This window comes from Terrapene carolina, unplaced genomic scaffold (assembly GCF_002925995.2).
Source record: "Terrapene carolina triunguis isolate 2854851 unplaced genomic scaffold, T_m_triunguis-2.0 Scaffold17, whole genome shotgun sequence".
Taxonomy (NCBI): Eukaryota; Metazoa; Chordata; order Testudines; family Emydidae; genus Terrapene; species Terrapene triunguis.
The window spans coordinates 2122365-2142150 of NW_020664368.1; the positions used below are offsets into that span (position 1 = coordinate 2122365).

A 19786-nucleotide genomic window follows, 5' to 3' on the forward strand; every position below is an offset into this window, starting at 1 on the left:
CCCTACATTGGGTGAACTGAGCATGCTCACCCGAACTGAGCATGCCCAGTAACCTTAGCTTTTGCATGGCGGAAACTGCAACTAGTTGCAAAAGTGGAGGGTTGCTGTTTGTGCTGCTACACCCGGGCCGTGCGGCCACAGCCTGCTCTGGGGGGTGGAGCCGAGCAGCACGGCTGCAGCCTGCCAGCCCCAGAACTGCAGCTGCTTCGGAGGCTGGGGGGAGAGCAGCGTGGCCAGAAGTGGAGAGACTCTGGCCCCGCCTCTTCCCTTCTGGCTCTGCTGCCTCTCCTTGCTGCCTCTGTTGGGGGGAGGGGCTCTGTCCCACCTCTCCCTCTCTATACCCGTTCATAAGCCGACCCCCTTCACTGGTGCTTCCCTTATTTACTAAAAAAATTCGGCTTATGAATGAGTATATACAGTATTTATTTTTTATTTAAATGTCAGGGATCGGCAACCTTTGGCACACGGCCCATCAGGGAAATCCGCTGATGGGCCGGAACTGTTTGTTTACCTGCAGCGTCTGCAGGTTCGGCTGATCGCAGCTCCCACTGGTCGTGGTTCGCCGTTCCGGATCTGGGCTAATGGGAGCTGCGGGAACCGGCGTGGGCCGAGGGATGTGCTGGCCGCTGCTTCCCACAGCCCCCATTGGCCTGGAATGGCAAACTGCGTCCAGTGGGAGCTGCGATCGGCCGAACCTGCGGACGCTGCAGATAAACAAATCGTCCCGGCCCATCGGCGGATTTCCCTGATGGGCCATGTGCCAAAGGTTTCCGATCCCTGCTTCAGATACAATAATAAGTTTAGGCCTTTAACATATTTTCAACTGATTTTCAGTGGCACTCACACTGCCCGGGTCCTGGCCATCGGTCTGGGGGGCTCAGCATTTTAATTTCATTTTAAATGAAGCTTCTTAAATATTTTAAAAACCTTATTTACTTTACATATAACTAAACTATTGTTGTATATTATAGACTTATAGAAAGAGACCGTCTAAAAACGTTAAAATGTATTACTGGCACACGAAACCTTATATTAGAGTGAATAAATGAAGACTTGGCACACCACTTCTGAAAGGTTGCCGACCCCTGCCTTAAACTGTTGGAAGCCGCTTCTAAACAAATTACCAACAAACCTAGATGGGCCTTTAAACTAAGAATAAAGTAATATTGTTTAAAAGTGGTTAACATAATCTACCTCCATATAACAACCTTTTAAGACCATTTTACACGTTAAGTAACCATATTAAAACTCCTCTAGAGAATCATCTCATAATACTGAATGAGGTTTAGCTTAAATCCATTTATCTGAGCTGCAGACAATGTTTTACAGAATTTGTTGCAGAGCCACATTAGATCTTTCTCAAGGGCATTCCAACAACACATAGCAAACACCAGCATCTTAACTGTTTTCTGAGAGGCTTCTTCAGAACAACTAGCACAATGTAGATCAGCATAAGCAGCATCAAGACATCTAAAACGCTGTATTTCATATTTGTCTGGTGATTTTATGCATTGCAAAGCACATCAGATGTGATTTTCAGAGGGGTAATGTGGGTGCTCAAATATGGTTGTAAGAATACTCATGGATAGAATGAATTAGAGTAAAATTGTTTTCAGACACATAGTTAAATTTTGGGCTAAGACATAATTTAAGCATCCTCCCCAATAAATGAGTTTAAAATATAGTCCCTTCTTAAGACAAATGCAGCAGCAAATAGTGAAGTATGATAAAGCAACCTACTGTAGGTGAACCAAACCTGAGGTATCTGCTGCCTACCACAGATGACAAAATGCAGTTAAAGGACAAGTAAATGCTAGCAAACCCATAAATAGACAAAGTGTAAGGCCAAAAATAGTAAGTCTAAAAGAGTCAGTAGCATTAACAATACCTCCCCCGAAGAGAGAAAATAGTAAATTATATGGCAGCCATATGTATGTAAAACAGCGGTTCTCAATCTGTGGGTCGGGACCCCAAAGTGGGTCACAACCCCATTTTAATGGGGTCGCCAGGGCTGGCTTGGACTGCTTTGGGCCAAAGCCCGAGCCCCACTGCCCAGGGCCAAAGTCGAAGCCCGACAGCTTCAGTCCTGGGCAGTGGGGCTCAGGATGCAGGCCTCCTGCCTGAGGTTTCAGAGTAGCAGCCGTGTTAGTCTGTATCCGCAAGAAGAACAGGAGTACTTGTGGCACCTTAGAGACTAACAAATTTATTAGAGCATAAGCTTTCGTGGGCTACAACCCACTTCTTCGGATGCATATATAAAGCTTATGCTCTAATAAATTTGTTAGTCTCTAAGGTGCCACAAGTACTCCTGTTCTTCTTGCCTGAGGTTGAAGCCCCTGGGTTTTGGCTCTCCATCCCCACCTGGGGCACCAGGGCTCGGGTGAGCTCAGTGCCCCCTCCTGGGGTCGTATGGTAATTTTTGTTGTCAGAAGGGGGCTGTGGTGCAATGAAGTTTGAGAAACCCTGATGTAAAATATCCAAGGTACTAGAACACAACTACAAGAAAATATGGTGGTTGTGTGTGTGTTTCTCTTTGATAATCTGTATGAAATCATCTGAAAACTGGGTGCAGCAAGTTGCAGCGGTGGCCCTCAGTGTCACAAAGAAAAAAAATCACTTGAATTAGAGGACACCGAAAATCAACTATGAAACAAGCAGCTTGTCCCGGCCTTAGCTACAGCAGGGCCGTCGCAGGGAAGAGAGGGGGTCACTCTGCAGCACGGCAGCGGGTTTCAATCTTTTTTCATTGCGGACCCCGAGAACGTGTGGAAGGGAGGCGCGGACCCCTTCGGAAACCCCCCGAAAACCACCGCAGCGCAGCAAGCGCCGCCCAGCGAGCGGGCGAACAGCCTGGGCGGGGGCTGCTGACGGGTCCCGCTGGCCCGGGCACGTTCAGGTGGGAGACGGGGGGGCGCGGGGCCGGGGCTATACACGGCCCCAGGCTGGGACGGGACCGAGTCCCTCTGAGGCGGCCGCGCCGAGCTACTGCTTAAACCCAGGCCAAACCCTGTCTTCTATCGCGTCCTCACCCTGGCTGAAGTCCTCATCCGGGTCCGCCTCGGCACAGCGGGCAAAGCCCGGGGGCAGCGCCGGCCCCATCAGCTCTCGAGCCATGGCACAACAACACCGCCGCGCATGCGTATGGCATAGCGACTCTTGCGGCCCAGACAAACCCGCCGGCGCATAGGCGGCTGACGGTCCCCATAGCCTTTCCGGCGCTGTGCGATGACGTTACTCGGTAGTGTGGCCGGCGGGGTTCCGCACCCTGGCTTTGGGGCGTGGTGTTTACAGTAGTGCCGGAAGTGACGTATAATGCAATGGCCGCCTGTGTCCCCCATGTGGAAGCAAGCGCCGCTGGCAGTGGCAGCACGGGTAGCCGGAGGGGTCTTTTCGGGCCTGACATGAATCCGTTCGCCTGGTACCCGCCGCCGCCTCCTCCCATGTTCAGGCCCCCGGTGTTCTGCCCGCCCCCCGCCTGGGACCCCGGCTTCTGGGCGCCGCCGCCTGCGGATTATCCGCCGCCTGGCGCATGGTACCAGCCGTCACCGGCGTACGGGGAGCTGCCGAGAGCCCCGCACCCAGGTAGGGGAGACCCCTGCGGGGGCAAAAGGGAGGGGCACCCGGGCCGGATATTCCCCCCTCTCTGTTCTCCCAACGAAACCCCTCCCTCCTCCGAGGGGCTCCTGCCCCGTTCCCCCCATATCCATCCTTCTGCGGGGCGCGCAGGGTTTCTCCCCACCTGCATCTCGGGGGTGAGGAGTGGTCCTGGGTGCTGCCGCCCTGCTTCTCACGTGCACTCTGGCTTGTGGCTCTGCTTAGGTGGTTGTTGCTATCTTCCAGTGCTGGCTACTTCTTGCTTATGACGAAAAGAAGAACGAGGTAGTTCCCACGCTCTTTCCCAAGTTTCCCAACCCTGAAACTTAAAACCAGGTTTTTGTCTTTTATTTGTCAAAGATTTGGTGATGCTATAATATACCTCCAAGGAGGCTGTGCCCTTTTGGGGTTTGCCATGTTGATGATGTCATTGAAAAAACAAACCAAAAAATCCATGTGTTATCTGCACTATTAAATAATAATAAATCAGTATTTTAGATTTTTTTTTAAAGTGGTAGCACTAATTTTCAGGCAGTTTTTTAAAAGGATTGATAGAATAAGGGAGATCCTGAGGGGTCTCAGCAGTGACGTATAGGACACCAAGGAGTATAAGATAACAAGTAGTGTAATATTGTGATTACACAAATGAGGTAAGGAATATCAGATGGATCAAAAAACTTCCATATTTGTGTTTTTCTTTAAAAGATTTTTTGCAAGGTTATTTAGAGTGCGCTGCTTTTTTCCCCAAACATAATATTGAAGAAAGTATTGTAACAGCTATGTGTAATTTCATTTTTCTTGTAATATTTTTTTATTGAAGGTGGAAATGGCCATTTTACCCAAGAATGGCAAGCTGAACCAACACCTGCATTTTTTAAACATTCTCCAGGTGGAAACTTCAAGCAAAAGGTACTTATTATAGCTATTATGTGGAGCTTAGTAACTCAGTTGTACTTCTGGGATACAGTAGTCTTAATCCTACCACACCAGTTAGGATTATGTTATAACCATATGTTGTAACATATTTTAACCCAGGGGTGGGCAAACTTTTCAGCCGGAGGGCCACATCAGGGTTCCGAAATTGTATGGGGGGCTGGGTAGGGAAGATTGTGCCTCCACAAACAGCCTGGTCCCCCCCCCTCCCACTTCCCATCCCCTGACTGCCCCCCCAGAACCCCTGACCCTTCCAACCCCCCCTGTTCCTTGTCCCCTGACTGCCCCCTCCTGGGACCCTCCGCCCCCCTGGAATCCCACACCCTATCCAACCCCCCTGTCCCCTGACTGCTTTGACCCCCATCCACACCCCCGTCCCCTAACAGGCCCCCCGGGACTCCCACGCCTATCCAACCGCCCCCTGACTGCCCCTGGGACCCCCTGCCCCTTATCCAACCTCCCTGCCCCCTTACCATGCCGCTCAGAGCACCAGGACTGGCAGCCGTGCTGCCCGGCAGGAGCTTGCAGCCCCGCCGCCCAGAGCGCTGGCGGCACGGTGAGCTGAGGCTGCAGGAGAGGGGGGACAGCAGGGGAGGGGCTGGGGGCTAGCCTCCCCAGCCGGGAGCTCAAGGGCCAGGCAGAATGGTCCAACCCGCAGCCCGTAGTTTGCCCACCTCTGTGTTAAATATTATGTTATAAATGAGAGCATTTCATGATGAGACAAGTCTGCAAGTTCTGGATCCATTCAAGGGAGGAATGCTCTAATCAACTTATTTAAATCGTACATTGCGCACGTGATTTTTATTGTTGAGACGTACTAACCTTGCAAGAACTTTTATTTCTGGTGATGAGGCCACTTTGGCATTTTGGTTATGTTGGCAGTGGTGACACTTAGTAAAAAGATGTTACTTGTAAACTGAGCACATTTGAGTTGGAAATTGCGAGATATGGAACACAATAATTTGATTTTTTTTTTTAGTCATTTTTCAGTCTAGATCGGGGTCGGCAACCTGTGGCACGCATGCCAAAGGCGGCACGCAAGCCGATTTTTACTGGCACACTGCTGCCAGCCGGGGTTCCGGCTGGCGGCCCCGCTCAGCCCACTGCCTGCTTGGGTGAACGGAACCCTAGGCCAGCCACGGGCTGAGCGGGGCTGGTGGCCAGGACCCCAGCTGGCAGGAGCTGGCAGACAGAACTCCAGACCGGCAGCTGACGGTCTGGAGTTCCGGCCGCCTGCCCCTTGTCAGCTGGGATCCCGGGGGCCGGCCCCGCTCAGCCCGCGCCGGCCTGGGTGAACGGAACCCCCGGCCAGCAGTGGGATGAGTAGGGCCGGCGGCCAGGACCCCGGCTAGCAGGAGCCGGTGGACGGAACCCCAGACCGGCAGCGGGCTGAACCGCTCAGCCTGCCACTGGTTTGGGGTTCCGGCCGCCCGCCCCTTTCCAGCTGGGGTCTCGGCCCCCGACTCCGCTCAGTCTGCTGCCGGCCTGGATGAACGGAATCCCTGGGCTGAGCGGGGCCGGCGGCAGGAGCTCACAGAACCCCAGACCGGCAGCGGGTGAGCCGCTTAGCCGGCTGCCGGCCTGGGTGAACGGAACCTCTGGCCGGCAGCAGGCTGAGCGGGGCTGACGGCCGGGACTCCAGCTGGTAGGAGCTGCCGGTCTGGGGTTCTGTCCACCACCCTGCTCAGCCCGCTGACAGTCTGGGGTTCTGGCCACTGGCCCCTTGCCAGCCGGGGTCCCGGCCTTCGGCCCTGCTCAGCCTGCTGCTAGCCTGGGATACCAGCCGCTGGCCCCACTCACCTCACTGCTGGTCTGGGGTTCCAGCCGCCCGGCCCCCTGCCAGCCGGGGTCCGGGCCTCCAGCCCTGCTCAGCCCGCTGCTGGCCTGGGGTACCGGCAGCCAGCCCAGGGCTGTGCTCCTGGCCTGGGCCCAGTGCTCTGTAGCCACCCCCAACTTCTAATGAAATCTCGCATGTCTCACACCCCCAGGAAGGGCATCTCGCACCCCAGGTTAAGAACCACTTCACTAAATTGATAAGATCTGCATTTTAATTTAATTTTAAATGAAGCTTCAAGGTTTTAAAAACCTTGTTTACTTTACATACAACAATAGTTTACTTATATAATATAGACTTACAGAGCCAGACCTTTTAAAAACGTTAAAATGTATTACCGACACGCAAAACCTTAAATTAGAGTGAATAAATGAAGACTTGGCACACCACTTCTGAAAGGTTGCCGACCCCAGGTCTAGATTATGTATCAAATGTTTTGACTATTGAAACACCAACTAAAATAATTTTAATGTCTTCATGTAAGCATGTTCTAGCATATTGGTTTCTATTTAAAATAAAGTGTAACTTATTTTTTGAAGAAATGAAGATAATGTCACTCTTTTTAACAGAACAAAAGGAAAAAAGAACCAGTTTTCTCTCATTATTGTGATACTTGTGATCGTGGCTATAAAAACCAAGAAAAGTATGATGAACATGTTGCACAGCACATACAGGTTAGTTTAAATGTGCGGGAAAGTTTGTCTTATAAAGCAGCTTATTTTTACAATTTACAGTCATACCATTTTGGCCTGTGATTTCATAAGCTAAGCAGGTTTTGGTCCCAGTCAGTGCTTGAATGGGAGATCACCAATGGAAAATCATTTGCTACAGGAGGTGGTAGGTGGCACTTTCTTTGGAGTCATCTCCTTCACTGACTCCAAATAGTGCAAGGCATAGGTGCCGACTCCGTGGGTGCTCCGGGGCTGGAGCACCCATGGAAAAAAATTAGTGGGTGCTTAGCACCCACCGGGGAGATCAGCTGTTGGCAACTGCCAATCAGCTATTTAGCATGCGCAGTAGCCCTCATCAGCTCTTTGGCTGGCTGCGGCCAATCAGCTGTTAGGTGGGGACTTCCCGCCAATCAGCTGTTTCCCCTGCAGCTGGTGAAGCTCCCAGCAGGCTCCCACCTCCCACTGCAGGCAGATGTGAGTCCTTTTAATGTTCAGGGCAGAGGGAGCTGGACTAGGGGGGACAAGCAGCCAGGGCACGGCAGCTTCTGGGCTAGCTGCGGAGGGGTGGGGGAGATGGGGTGGGCAGCCTCTCGGCAGGGGGATGGAGGGAGACGGGCAGGCAGCTTCTCGGCTGGCCCCAGGGGGCTACTGTGAGGAGTATGGGCCAGGGGGTTTCTCGAGGACTGAGCCAGCTATTCTCAGCCCACCCTGGTGTCTCCCCCAGGACCTGTGCCCCTCCCTCCAGCCAGGAGAAACCAGCTGCGGACCCCCTTAGTGCTGGGCAGGGGGACAAACCAAAGGGCATGGCTCCTTTAAGAAAAGTTTGCCCTTGTGCCTGCTCTCATGCCTGGCAAAATAATGCTTGCCCAGCTCAAAGCTGTCCCCCCACGCCCAGATCAAGCCTGCCTGAGGGGCTTTTCCTCCCAGAGATAAACTTCATCTCTCTCTCCCCTCCCACTCTCCCCCCATCAGTGTCCCCTCCTCCCCTTGTCAGGAAGGATTGATTTCCCCCCCTGCAGCTCCCAGGGAATCCCTTCCGTTGCATCCACCCCCCTGTATCAGCTTCAAGTCAGGAGACGCTGTCTTGCTTCACCCTGGGACACCTGAGCTCGTCTTGCTTCAGGATGCTGGGCTGCTGCAGCCCAGTGGAGGAAGCAACCCCCCCTCTCCCCCCACCTTTGGCCATGGTCCCACTAGGGGCTCCCCTCCCACAAAAGTTGCAGAGTGTGTGAGGGAGTCAGGAGCGAGCTTCAAAGCAGGGGTGGGCTGCAGCCCTGGGGACTGGGAGGAGCTGGAGCGACACAGCAGCCACACAGCAGGATAAATGAATGGGCCATTTCTATGCTGGGCTGTTGAATTAAATTTCTCTCTGTCTCAGGGCGGGCAGTTTCTGGGCTGGCCGCAGAGGGTGGGGTTGGGGGGAGACAGAGCTGCTTTGAGTGCGTGGGTGGGAGCGGGCGCTAAACAGAGCCACTGGGAGGTGGGGAGCAGAGAGAGAGAGAGAGAGAGAGATGGGGGAAAAGGGACACAGGTGGAGAGCAAGAACTGGGAAACATCAGGAAGGGGAGATACCAATGATAGACACACTTTCAATAACTAGAATGAAAGTGTATAAATATGCTGAAAATAGCCTCCCCTCAAAACTGGCAGAGCACCCCTCCAGCACACGCACTTCGCCCTTAAGGCAGGAGGGGGCAGAAAGGAGTGAGCGGCAGGTGGGAGGCATTTAGGGGAGGGGGTTGGCAAGAAGGAGGCGTTCAGGGGGGTCTAGGGGGATGGGGCAGGAAGAGGTGGAGTGGGGCGGGGCCTTGGAGAAGGGGGCGGAGCCAGGATGGGGCACCCACCGGCAAAACCAAAAGTCAGTACCTATGGTGCAAGGAGTCACTGTGTTGTTGCGGGTGTTCTTTTTTGATTACGATGTAAAACGGAGGCCCTAAGTGAGTACATAGGTTCTGCCTGTAATTCTAGGCGTTGGGGTGCTGGTCATGTATTTGATTCATAATGGTAAATGTAAAATTGGTAATCAGTAGTTGAAATTATCCATGATTTGTGGAAAGTCATACAATTTTGCGTGAATTACTGAAGTCTTTGGGGATGACACTGCTAGAGGGATTTGCCTTGTTTGGCCACCTATAGGTATCCTATAGGTATAGGCCACCTATAGGTATAGGTACAGCATGAACCTAAGAGGTGTTGACAATGTGCTTGTGCTGTTTGCATCCAATCTGAAATGCTGATGGTCTCCTGCCCTAGAATAGGGATGACTACAGTGTGTGTACAATTTTGGCAAGTCCTCTATGATGGGGCTAAGACTAATTCTTGGATGCCAGCTGCTCCAATTCCTGCATGAAATGATGGAAGATCTTCACTGTTATAAACTGTTGAGTGCATTCTGAATCCTAAGATGTCATCATAAATGAGTACTGTGGAGAATAAATATTGTAAAACATAGTGAACATAATGTATTACTCTTAGGCCACTTAGTAACTGAATGTCTTTTTTTTTTTTTTTAATTTAATTGTTAGTGCTGTAGTACTGGTACTTAGCCTTTTACATCTTCAGAGCTCTGTGCAAGTAACTGAGACTATGTTGGCAGTTGTTATTTTGTTTCACCGTTCAAGAAAGTGATCTAATATGCAGTGGTATGCAATGTAGTTAAAAATAAGTGGGCTACATCTTGACTCTTCTTGTGTGCATAATTCCATTCAAATAGTGTTGGAGTATATTTTTTTTTTTTTTCTTCTCTTGCAGTGTGCAGAAGATGGTTGCGGTTTCAGTGCACATGAGAAGTTGGTTCAGATTCACTGGAAGAATGTAGGTACCCCAAACTGCTTCAAAAATTGAGTCCATGAAAATTGTAGAATTGATTATTAGCTTCTCCTCTGGCTGTCTTTATGCATTTTTATATTTCTCTAGAATGACAAATTCCAGTCTCAGCCTTAAAACCGACCCTCAATCCCATATTAAACATGAAAAGCATGTAAAAGACAACATAATAGAAATGCAAATCACCATGTATCATTTTTAGTCTTCTCATTTTCTAAATGCTACACCCAACTTCATCAATGCCTGGGTTTTTAAAGTTGCAGAATTTTGTGTAATTGCATAAAGGGAATATTCAGTCACATTTTGTAATGTTTCTGAAAACTTGTCCTCCCTAGATGCATGCTCCTGGTGCTAAAAGAATACAGTTAGATACTCCAGAGGAGATTGCTAAATGGAGAGAGGAAAGAAAAAGGTGAGTAAGCTTCAGAGACTGTATAGTTTAAGTTGTAAGAGGCTTTCAATTCCAAAACTTCTCATCACTCCCATCCACTTTTCCCTTGGGGTTCCTAGCCCTTAACTTAATAATTTTTTTAATGCTTGGGGGGAAAAAGATTCAAACTCTCAAGTTACGCCAGCAAGAAAAATATATGCCTCAATCTTTAAGATGCATTATTTTGTCTTTAGATAACTCATACTGTTTGTACATGTCATGTTTAAAGCTCAGATTCCTGAAATGAGGAATGTGTGCTGGATGAAGTTGGAAATAGTTGGGTCTGAAATAATGAAGATGTGAACATCTGAAAATGGTGTACTCACCACCTCTATAGTACACTTCATTGGGTGCAGACTTCCAAAAATTGACAAGTAATTTCTGTAGACTTTAAATTTGTACCTAACTTTCTTTCTAACCTGTATCTCTTGATTATCATGCAGCAAGCTCTGCTAATTCATAAACAGGGGCGGGCGCAGGAATTTAAATTTGACCACTTTTGGAGGGCCACATTAAACACATAAATGAAAGGTTCACGTGCTCTCCTTCCCTCCCCCTCCCCCACCATTTCTCTGGACGCCTCTGGCAGGACACCTCTGGTGGGGATGCCCAGCAGCGAGGAGGCAGTGGCTCCCCCTGGCAGCAGCACTCTCTGTGTCCCTGCAGCCTGGGGATGGAGGAAGCAGCAGGGCGGCTGGCTGCAGGCTGATGCAGGGAAACATGGAGATTTTTGGGGGGGTGGGTCAAGGAGGGCGTGCCCTTGCTTGCCCCCCCTTTGTGTATGTCCCTGTTCATAAAGAGCATTTATTCAAGGATGAGTGCTGCTCGGTACCTCTTTCTACTACAAAACCCTTTTCCCATTTGTAATAGTGTAAAGCACTTTAAATCAAAAGGTATAAGAGATGAAACTGATTAAGCTTATTCTGTGGTTAATGCACTTATGCGAATGACCAGTTTCTCATCTGTGAAATGGAGATAATGCCTACACTCACAGATCAGCTGTTTTTCTTTCAGCTTGATATTTGAAAATGGACACTGTACTGGTCTGGACCTGATCCTACTGAATTTTCAAAGATAAGCAGGTTGCACCAGATCAATGGTTCAGGTTGTCACAGATGTTCTAGATTTTTGTTTCTCCGGCTGCAATTGTGGGTTATGAACATTTTTATATTTATATAGGTGTGTAATGTGTCTCTCTCCCTTTTATTTTATTCATTATTTATATATATATCAGAGAGAGAAAATTAGTGGTAATGCTTTATAGCATTAGATTAGAGAGGTGAGTTTTATTACTGGACGTCTCTTTGTAATGGCTGCAGAACCAAAACTGGCTCCAGCTTGCAGTCATATTGCAATGGGCTATGATATTACTAGATTGCATAAGAATAGGCCTGGCCATTGCTTGGATGGGAGATACCCCAGAGAATCCCTGGAAGACATCTCTTGGCACGTAACTGTAGCTCTTTCATGTTCTACAGAACGTCTTGTGTGTCCAGAACTGCTTCTCCACTTCCTACTCTGTAATATTCACATCTGAGGACTTTTTTTTTATTCAGATTTACTGACATAAAAACCCTGCAGTAAAAGAAAGGAAGCATGAACAGACTTTCTGTGAGGAATGGGTCAGTGGATTTGGTGTAGGATGAAAGAGGTACTATGGAACTGGGGAGATAAAGTGGGCATTGGGATATTGGGCTGGGAACTGGTGAGTAGGCTGGCTGGGAGGTGCAGGGAAACCCACTGCTCTGACCCTGTGCCTTCTGTTCTCCCACATGGCTCTCTGATTTCTCCTTCTGGAGACATACTAAGAATTGCCTGCACACTCTCTCTTAACAAACCTGCCACGGTCTATCAGTTTGAGATTCACCCCTAGTGAATCAAAAGAGGTTTGCCAGATGGAGGAGATCTTCCCTTCTCTTTGGTAGATCTACAAGCTCTACTTGTCAGGATACCGCCTCCAAGCCTCCCTCTCCCACCATGTCTCAGTCATAACAGTGGCAAGGAGGGGGCAGGGAGAGAGGGAGGCCCAGTGACAAGTTTGTCTGACAAAGGGGACTGAGTATCTCTGCTACAAAGAGAGATTTTCCTAGAAAAATTGCTATGGCCTGACAGACTTTGGCAGCTAAGATGATGGGAAGTCATGCTGGCAAGCTTTGGAGTTTCTGAAAAGCTAGGGGTGACCTCAAGCCTCTCCTATTCAGTCAGGCACATCCGCCCCTGTCCCAGCATCCCTCATCCCCATGGATTTCTGCAGTCTCCGTCCCCAGGCTCAACGCTGTCACCCCACTAGCTCCCGAGCCCATGCCCGTCTGTCCCCCCCACTAGCCATTCTGAACCCCAGTCTGTGACCCCCCCTGCAGCTCTGTGTGCTCTGCCCTGTCCTAACCTGACTCCTCAGGCAGGATGCTGTGATGGACTTTACTCCTGGGGGAATTCAGCAGCACTGGGCATAGAAATTTTTATTTTCCTGCATAAAAAACATTTTGCCTAATTGCTGCAGTTCTACCTTTTGCCCACCAGAGGCTGCTGTGATGCTAGAACAGAGGCATGAATGCAGCTGCTTGTTCTGGTGCCACAGCGGCCTCTGGTGGGCAAAAGGTGGAACTGCAGCGCTGCTTAGGCAAATATTTTTTGCGCATGAAAATACAATATGCGAGACAGATGCGGATGCTCAGAATTCCCCCAGGAGTAACAGTTAATGGGGGAAAAAACAAGCTTGACTTCTGTCTCATAACTTCAGTGACTATTAGCTGCTGTAGGTACCAAAGCTTCCTCTTTATCCTAAAGCAATTCAAAAGGAATTTCTTGGCCCACTTTCATGTTACCTGGAATTTGGTGTCATAGCAAACTAGCTTTCTTTTTCAGCAAAGCTTCTAGAACTCCCTCCTCCCCCCATTATGTAAATACAATAAGTGTTGCGGAGTTCATTAAATAAAAATATCTTTAAATCTAATCTATGATATCTGTAACCCATGACTAATTTTTGTGGCACTAGGATAGCTCCAAGTAAAAATCTAGTATTTTAGGGTAGTTGAAAATTAATAGTGGATTTTTCACATGCAACTCCTTTCATCACTTGGATACAAAAAGTCTCCTTTTTGGGGAATATCTGTGGGCAAATTTCCAACTTGTGCTGATGTCAGATCAGTTTGCTTGTACAGCAAGACTCCCGTTTTGTTTGTAGTCATACTTCATCTTCTCTAACATTGCCCTTGGGAAGGTCAGATAGCAAAACACGAAGTGTTAACACCTATAGTAAGAAGTACATTGAAACATTCATTTATGTCAGTGGTTCCCAAACTTCAACAACCTGGGAACCCCTTTCACTAAAATGTCAGGTCTCGCGAACCCCCTCCTAAAAATGAATATTTCCAGGTTTTCTCCTTTACCTGAGTATAAATTATAAAAGCAGTGATCTTGGAAATATAAAATTTGTTGTTATGACATGCTTATTGCACAGTATTTATTATTATTATTTATCATTACAGTATTTTTATTACATTATGAAAACGGCAACGCTCTTCCAAGTTATCACTTTTATAGCTTGTATCAATGTGAATCAGCCTGTTATAAGACAAGGCTCCTATGTTTCATCAAGGAGTATCAGATGTGAAACAACATGAAGGTATTTAAGAAGCCAACTCAAAGAGTTCCTCCTACACAAGCATTCAGGTCTTGAGCAGTCCAGGCAAACAACGCACATTACAACAAAGCTTAAACTTGTTCTTCATAATAATTTTAAAAACAATACTAGCTGCCTATTTCATTTTAAAAACAGCAAAAAATATCCACCTCCCTTTCCATTTCTTATAAGGAGTCTTGAAGTTTCAATCTCCTCAGTGTGATAGATCTGCTTGCTTTGATCTGCTTAGCTCTTGGAAGTCCAGCGGCTCCGGGCTGTGCTGCCCAGGGTCCCTAGGGACAGCTCTGTCCGCCATTAGGGAATTTTTTCCCGAGAACCCCCTGTAACATTTTGCGAACCCCCAGGGGTTCACGAACCCCAGTTTGGGAACCACTGATTTATGTAATGGATTTTAAGCTGTTCAGACATGAAGACATGGCTACTGTTTGGTCTACACTTAAAAATGCTGTTCGGTTTTTTTTTGTTTAGGATTTCATTACAAAATACTTGTAGCACCTGAGATGCATTTTGTACATCAGACTAAGTACCTCTACATGGGTTCAGAAATTAAAGACTGTTTAATTTTCAGTAAAAGAACAGGAAGTTAACTTACAAGGTTCTATCTTGCTGATGACTGGAGCATGACTAACAGAATGCCCAAGTAAATATGTAGTGGTTCTAAATAATACAGTAGAACTTTACTAGTCTGCACCTTAGATTTGGTTTTGAAACTGGTCATCCTGAGAACCAACTTTAAGGTCTTCTGTACATTGAAGTAGCGACTGCTGAGTTTGTCCTGTTTCGGGAGAAAACTACAGTGGTGTGCTCAATGTGTGGTGATCTCCTTAGATCTTCTCTGGTATTTTTTTAAAAAAAAAAAAGAAAAATAGTTATAGCAGTGATATTACTTTATTGTATTCCCTTAGAATGAGGGCCTCTCTTTTCCGGCTTCTGAAGTTGGAGATGGAAGTGTAACAGTTAGTCTTTCAGATTGTAAACTATTTGAGGCAGGGACCGTCACTATGTTTGTACAATGCTAGGCATAATGGGGCCCTTACCTGGTTGGCTTATAGGTGCTATTGCAGCATTAAGGTTGTACTTTTTTCTCTTGTGCTTTACCTTTCGAAAAACAAGTTAAAATAGATTTTTTTCATGAAGTAGTAATTAATAAATTCTGTGAAAGGGATATTAAGCCTCGTTTTAGAGATTAAGACAATCTCTTACTATTAGAGATTAGGATGAGATCTAATGTGTGTGTGTGGGGGGGTGTGTGTGGGCAGATTATCACACCTCTGCCTACTGCTTAGTGCTTATTTACATCTTTCTCTGAAGCATCTGGTGCTGGCCACTGGAGATGGGATACTGGTCTAAATAGACCTCAGGTTTGATTTTATATGGCACTTTCTATGTTTCTAAACAGCCCTCTGTTGGGGTATGCAGGTAAGCCAAACACCTGTTGCCCGGCCCTCAATTTGCATGTTCTAGCTGGCTGCCTAGTCACTGGAAAAGTTCTAGGTTTATGTGTGTATAAACATTCTGTACTAGACGCTAACAGATGAGGAAAATAGTATGAGCTGGATTGAGTAAGGGCATTGGCAAATTTGTAGGTACCCTGCAAAAACTATTCACTCTTTATAAAGTAAAACTGTATGATTTCCTTGTTGAATTTGAGTTGACTATAAAGGTGTCTACAGTTAATTCTAAGTAAACCTTTACTGATAAAATATTTTATACCTGAATTGTGTAAGGACTCAAATTTTTCTACTCAGTATGTGAGTGCAGATACTCTTAATGTCAAATTGCAAGTAAGTTACTGTAGAAACTTCGAATAAAATTGCCTGAGAAAAATACTTGGAAATGGGCTTGTTGCTGAGCTATAATGAATAGGAATAATAAGGCTGTGTAACTCGGAACTTGTTCTAAAACAAGTCCACTAGGTGATGTAGTTCTGTGGTTTATTTCAGTGCTTTCATTGCCTGTGTGGGCATCTTATTTATAATAAATAGGTGCAACAAAATGACTACCTGGGTGGCTTCTGATACTCGTTTTATAAAATGAGGATGCTCTATTAATACCTGAAAAACGGTAGCTTTTGTGAAGCAGTAATTGGGCCTCCAGTAAAGTAACAATTTAGAACTGAAGCTGTGCTGTTGAGTCACAGGAATGAAAAGGGAGCACCAGAGGGAATCTGAGCTGTTATGCAGTCTGGGTCTGTGATATTAGAAAAACAATTTTCTTCTTTCTGAAAGTTCCTGTGGTTACTCAGGAGGGATTTTTTTTTTAAGGTAATCGTTGGTGAGTTCATAAATAGACAACAGTTGTGTTCATTTCTGTGCTAAGACTCTTAAGGGATCTTTTTAATTCCTCTTCTCTTGCTGGTTTTTTCAACTATGAATAGTTACTTTGTAGGATCAGAATATTTTATTTTTTTATATTAGTTGCTCCGTCTTCCAAGAATGTGTGTTCTACTAAAACCTGTTAGTGAGACTGCACCTACACCAAGGACGCATACCCACCTGCAATAGGAAAACGGACACTTTCCTCTCTTCTTAGCCTGCCCAAACAGAACTTTTTAAATCTAGGAAATGTCACTTTAATTGCGGTGGTGACTGTGGACTTTGCACTTGCTGTTTCATTGAAAGTCCTGAGGCTGTTTGGGTAGCCTTGGGGCCTGGTAAGCCCCTCCTCAGCCTCAGAAACCTAAAGTTAGACAGGTGTGGTGAGGTGCTTTTTGGGGCCTCTGTGCTCAAAGGCAACGAAGGCAGCCAATAGAGGGCTCTGATGTCGACTTTATTGATGAAGCTAGTAAATCTCATTTGTGTATTTCCCTCCAGCATGTGGAAAAGTCTCTTGACTTGTTGTTTTGGCAGTTGTGTGCAGGGAGAGAGGCAGGGTAATAAGAATTATTCACCATGAATATGTTTGCCTTCCTTACTATCTCAGAGTGCATTGTTCTCATCTTGCTTTCTTGATATGGTACTCTTGGGGGAATTCTGCGCCACTGCACATGTGCAGAATTCATATCCCCTTGCAGATTTCTTTGCTTCCCTGCAGAAAATACAGGGGAAGCAAAGGGAATTTTAGTGGGGAGGGCAATGCACCTAGTTTGGGAGAGGAAATGGGGGAGTCTTGCCCCCCCAAACAGGTGAAGCGTGGGGGGGGCACACTGCCATCCCCCCATTTCTGCGAGCGCAGAGCTACCTGGGTGAAGGAGGGTGCCGTTTGGTTCTGCTGACTCTGCAGCTGGATGCTGTCTCCTGGGTCGTAGTGGTGTTTGAGCTCCCCTTCTGTGTGCTGGGAGCCATCTTGTTTTCTGTACAACGATGAGTGGTCCTGGTGGAGCAGGGCAAGGAAATGGGGGAAGGGGGTGGTGGGGTGGGATAGGACAGGGGGCAGGGGACAGTGGGGAGAGGAAGGGGGAGGGAATGAGGAGGAGGCAGTGGGGAAGAGAATGGGATAGGGGAATGGGGAGGGGAAGCAGAAGCCTGGCATCCCCTCGCAGCAACTGGGGCTCCCCCATTAAGCAGGCCCATTGAAACCCCCCAGCCATGAGCCTCACCCCCCTGCATCTGGACCATACCTGGACCTCCACCCCACTGAGCCCCATCCTCCCACACCCAGATCCCCTCGCTGAGCTCCAACCATCCCCCTGCAGCGTCCCATTGCCCCTACACCAAGAACCCCCCAATGAACCCCTGTGCTTCCTTATTTCCCCCACATCTTGGACTCCCCCCACTGAGTCGCCTGCACCCAGATTGCCCCACACAGAACCCTCTTGCCCCACACTAAGTCCCTCCACACTTGGATCCTGCTGGGCTGAGTCTGCCTGCGCACACCTGGTGCGTCTGGCACGGAGGGGGTCAGGCCTGTCCCTTGTGCTGCATCAGGGTCGGGTGCAGCCTCACCGCCAAATCCCTGTCCCGGGAGCAAGGGCTGCAGGGTGATCTCCCACCTCTGTGCAGCGAGCAGCTTGGGCTCCCCACTGCCATGCTGGAGCCTACACATTTATTTATTGACAAATAAAATTTGCAGAATTTTAAAATACTGTGTGGAGAATTTTTATTTTTTTGGGCACAATTTCCCTCTAGAGTAATATGGGAAGTACTCCTTCATAATGAAACCTGTGTATTCCATTGGTTCATAAGGAATCAAACTATCCTTTCTCTAGCCATCTCTTCTTGGGGAAAGATTGTGAAGGTTACTCCAGAGTTGCTTTGCTATAATCTAAAATTCTTACATTTCCCTTTCAGTTGGACTTCAGGCCTAGGTATAGTAGAATGTGCATTGGCTGATCATCTCCTTCTGATCTTGTTTGTTTTCCCTTGCTCCACTTTTTCTCCCAGCCCATTTTGTCATGTTTCTAGCTGTTCAGGTTAGGGACTCTCTTCTACATTTCTTTGTGGTGCACACTTGGGTGCTCCGTGAATGAGTATTAATGCTGACCAAAAGTTCGTTAGTTTGTCTGGGTCTTTTACCTAAAGTAAACTCTACTGTTAGAGTGGTCCTGTTTCCTCTCTGCTGGTGCAGCCACACCAGGACAAGAAGTGGTTTCTTATCCCCTGTTTGCTAACATGATAAAAGTCTAGCAAAGATGAGGCAATTTAGTATTTTTAATGTGTTAACAGGTTGAAGTACGGGGGGTGTACGGCATGCTACAACTTGCTAACCTGCTAGCACATGTTAGAATCATGGAAGATTAGGGTTGGAAGGGATCTCAGGAGTTCATCTAGTCCAACCCCCTGCTCAAAGCAGGACCAACCCCAACTAAATCATCCCAGCCAGGGCTTTGTCAAGCCCCACGGGGCCTTCAAAACCTCTAAGGATGGAGATTCCACCACCTCCCTAGGTAACCCATTCCAGTGCTTCACCACCCTCCTAGTGAAATAGTTTTTCCTAATATCCAATCTAGACTGAGGCCTCCCCCACTGCAACTTGAGACCATTGATTTTATTTTAATTAAATACTTCAATTTTTAAAAAAAAATAAATCTATTTAAAATTGACAGCCTATGTAAAGGCCTAAGCTAATCTATTAATTTTATTTAAATAATTTTAAAAAGTACTATTAAGCAGTGTGTGTTTGCTGTTAAAGTTTTAAAGAAAGCCAAAGCACTGAACGTATGGAAATCACTGGCTAAACAGTACCCAGGGTTTGTTAAAGGGCTAAACCAGCTTTTGACAGCAATAGTCACTTCTGCAGGTGCAGAGAGAATATTTTCTTTAGTTTATTCAACTAGTTCAGTTTAATGATTAGTTCTTTCAAAGTTAAGAAACTAATTGGGAGTTGAAAAAGCAGGGAAGCTTGTTTCCTTTTTCCAGTCTATGAATGAAAATGATGTGTGAGAGGCTGAGATCTGCTAGTTTTGAAACCTTGAAGGACCTATTGACCAGAAACAATAGTTAAATTCACTAACTACAGTTATTTTGTTTAATCAGTTAATTCTAAATGCAAAGCAAGTTTTCATTATTTTTTTTATGAATCCAGCACATTTAAGATTATTTTTCATTAAACTATTTTAAAATGCTGTTTTTGTGGGGTTTTTTCAGTTGGATTTAAATTTACAATCACAAGTAAAAATTAATCTAAGAAGTAAGAAATGGATCATTCGCCATTTTCTACATAATGTAAAAGGAAAAAATTAAGAATCTGAACAAATGTCCGTAAGCTTCATAATTGCTTCAAAAATGTATGTAGGTATGGTGTTTCCTCCTTGTTAGTAAAAAGCACCAAATTTAGTGTAAAGACTATATATACACCTCTACCTCAATATAACGCTGTCCTCGGGAGCCAAAAAATCTTACCGCATTATAGGTGAAACCACATTATATTGAACTTGCTTTGATCCACCGGAGTGCGCAGCCCCCCGCCCCCCCCGG

At 47.0% G+C, this 19786-nt stretch overlaps 2 protein-coding genes across 3 annotated transcripts in view; one reads left to right on the top strand and one right to left on the bottom strand.

Annotated features, from left to right (window-relative positions):
* Positions 1 to 3126, bottom strand: part of LOC113404950 (GPALPP motifs-containing protein 1-like) — a 30338-nt gene extending 27212 nt beyond the window's left edge. For both annotated transcript variants that reach the window (XM_026649703.1, XM_026649679.1), the window contains exon 1: positions 3030 to 3126. In XM_026649703.1, coding sequence (XP_026505488.1) covers positions 3030 to 3114 — 85 coding nt within the window. In that variant the 5' untranslated portion in view covers positions 3115 to 3126. The remainder of the gene's footprint in view (positions 1 to 3029) is intronic.
* A 202-nt stretch (positions 3127 to 3328) lies between these two features.
* Positions 3329 to 19786, top strand: part of LOC112111211 (nuclear FMR1 interacting protein 1) — a 32821-nt gene continuing 16363 nt past the window's right edge. The window contains exons 1-5 of the mRNA XM_026662903.2: positions 3329 to 3582; positions 4415 to 4503; positions 6931 to 7035; positions 9784 to 9846; positions 10194 to 10270. Of these exons, the coding sequence (XP_026518688.1) occupies positions 3402 to 3582; positions 4415 to 4503; positions 6931 to 7035; positions 9784 to 9846; positions 10194 to 10270 (515 nt within the window). The 5' untranslated portion in view covers positions 3329 to 3401. The remainder of the gene's footprint in view (positions 3583 to 4414; positions 4504 to 6930; positions 7036 to 9783; positions 9847 to 10193; positions 10271 to 19786) is intronic.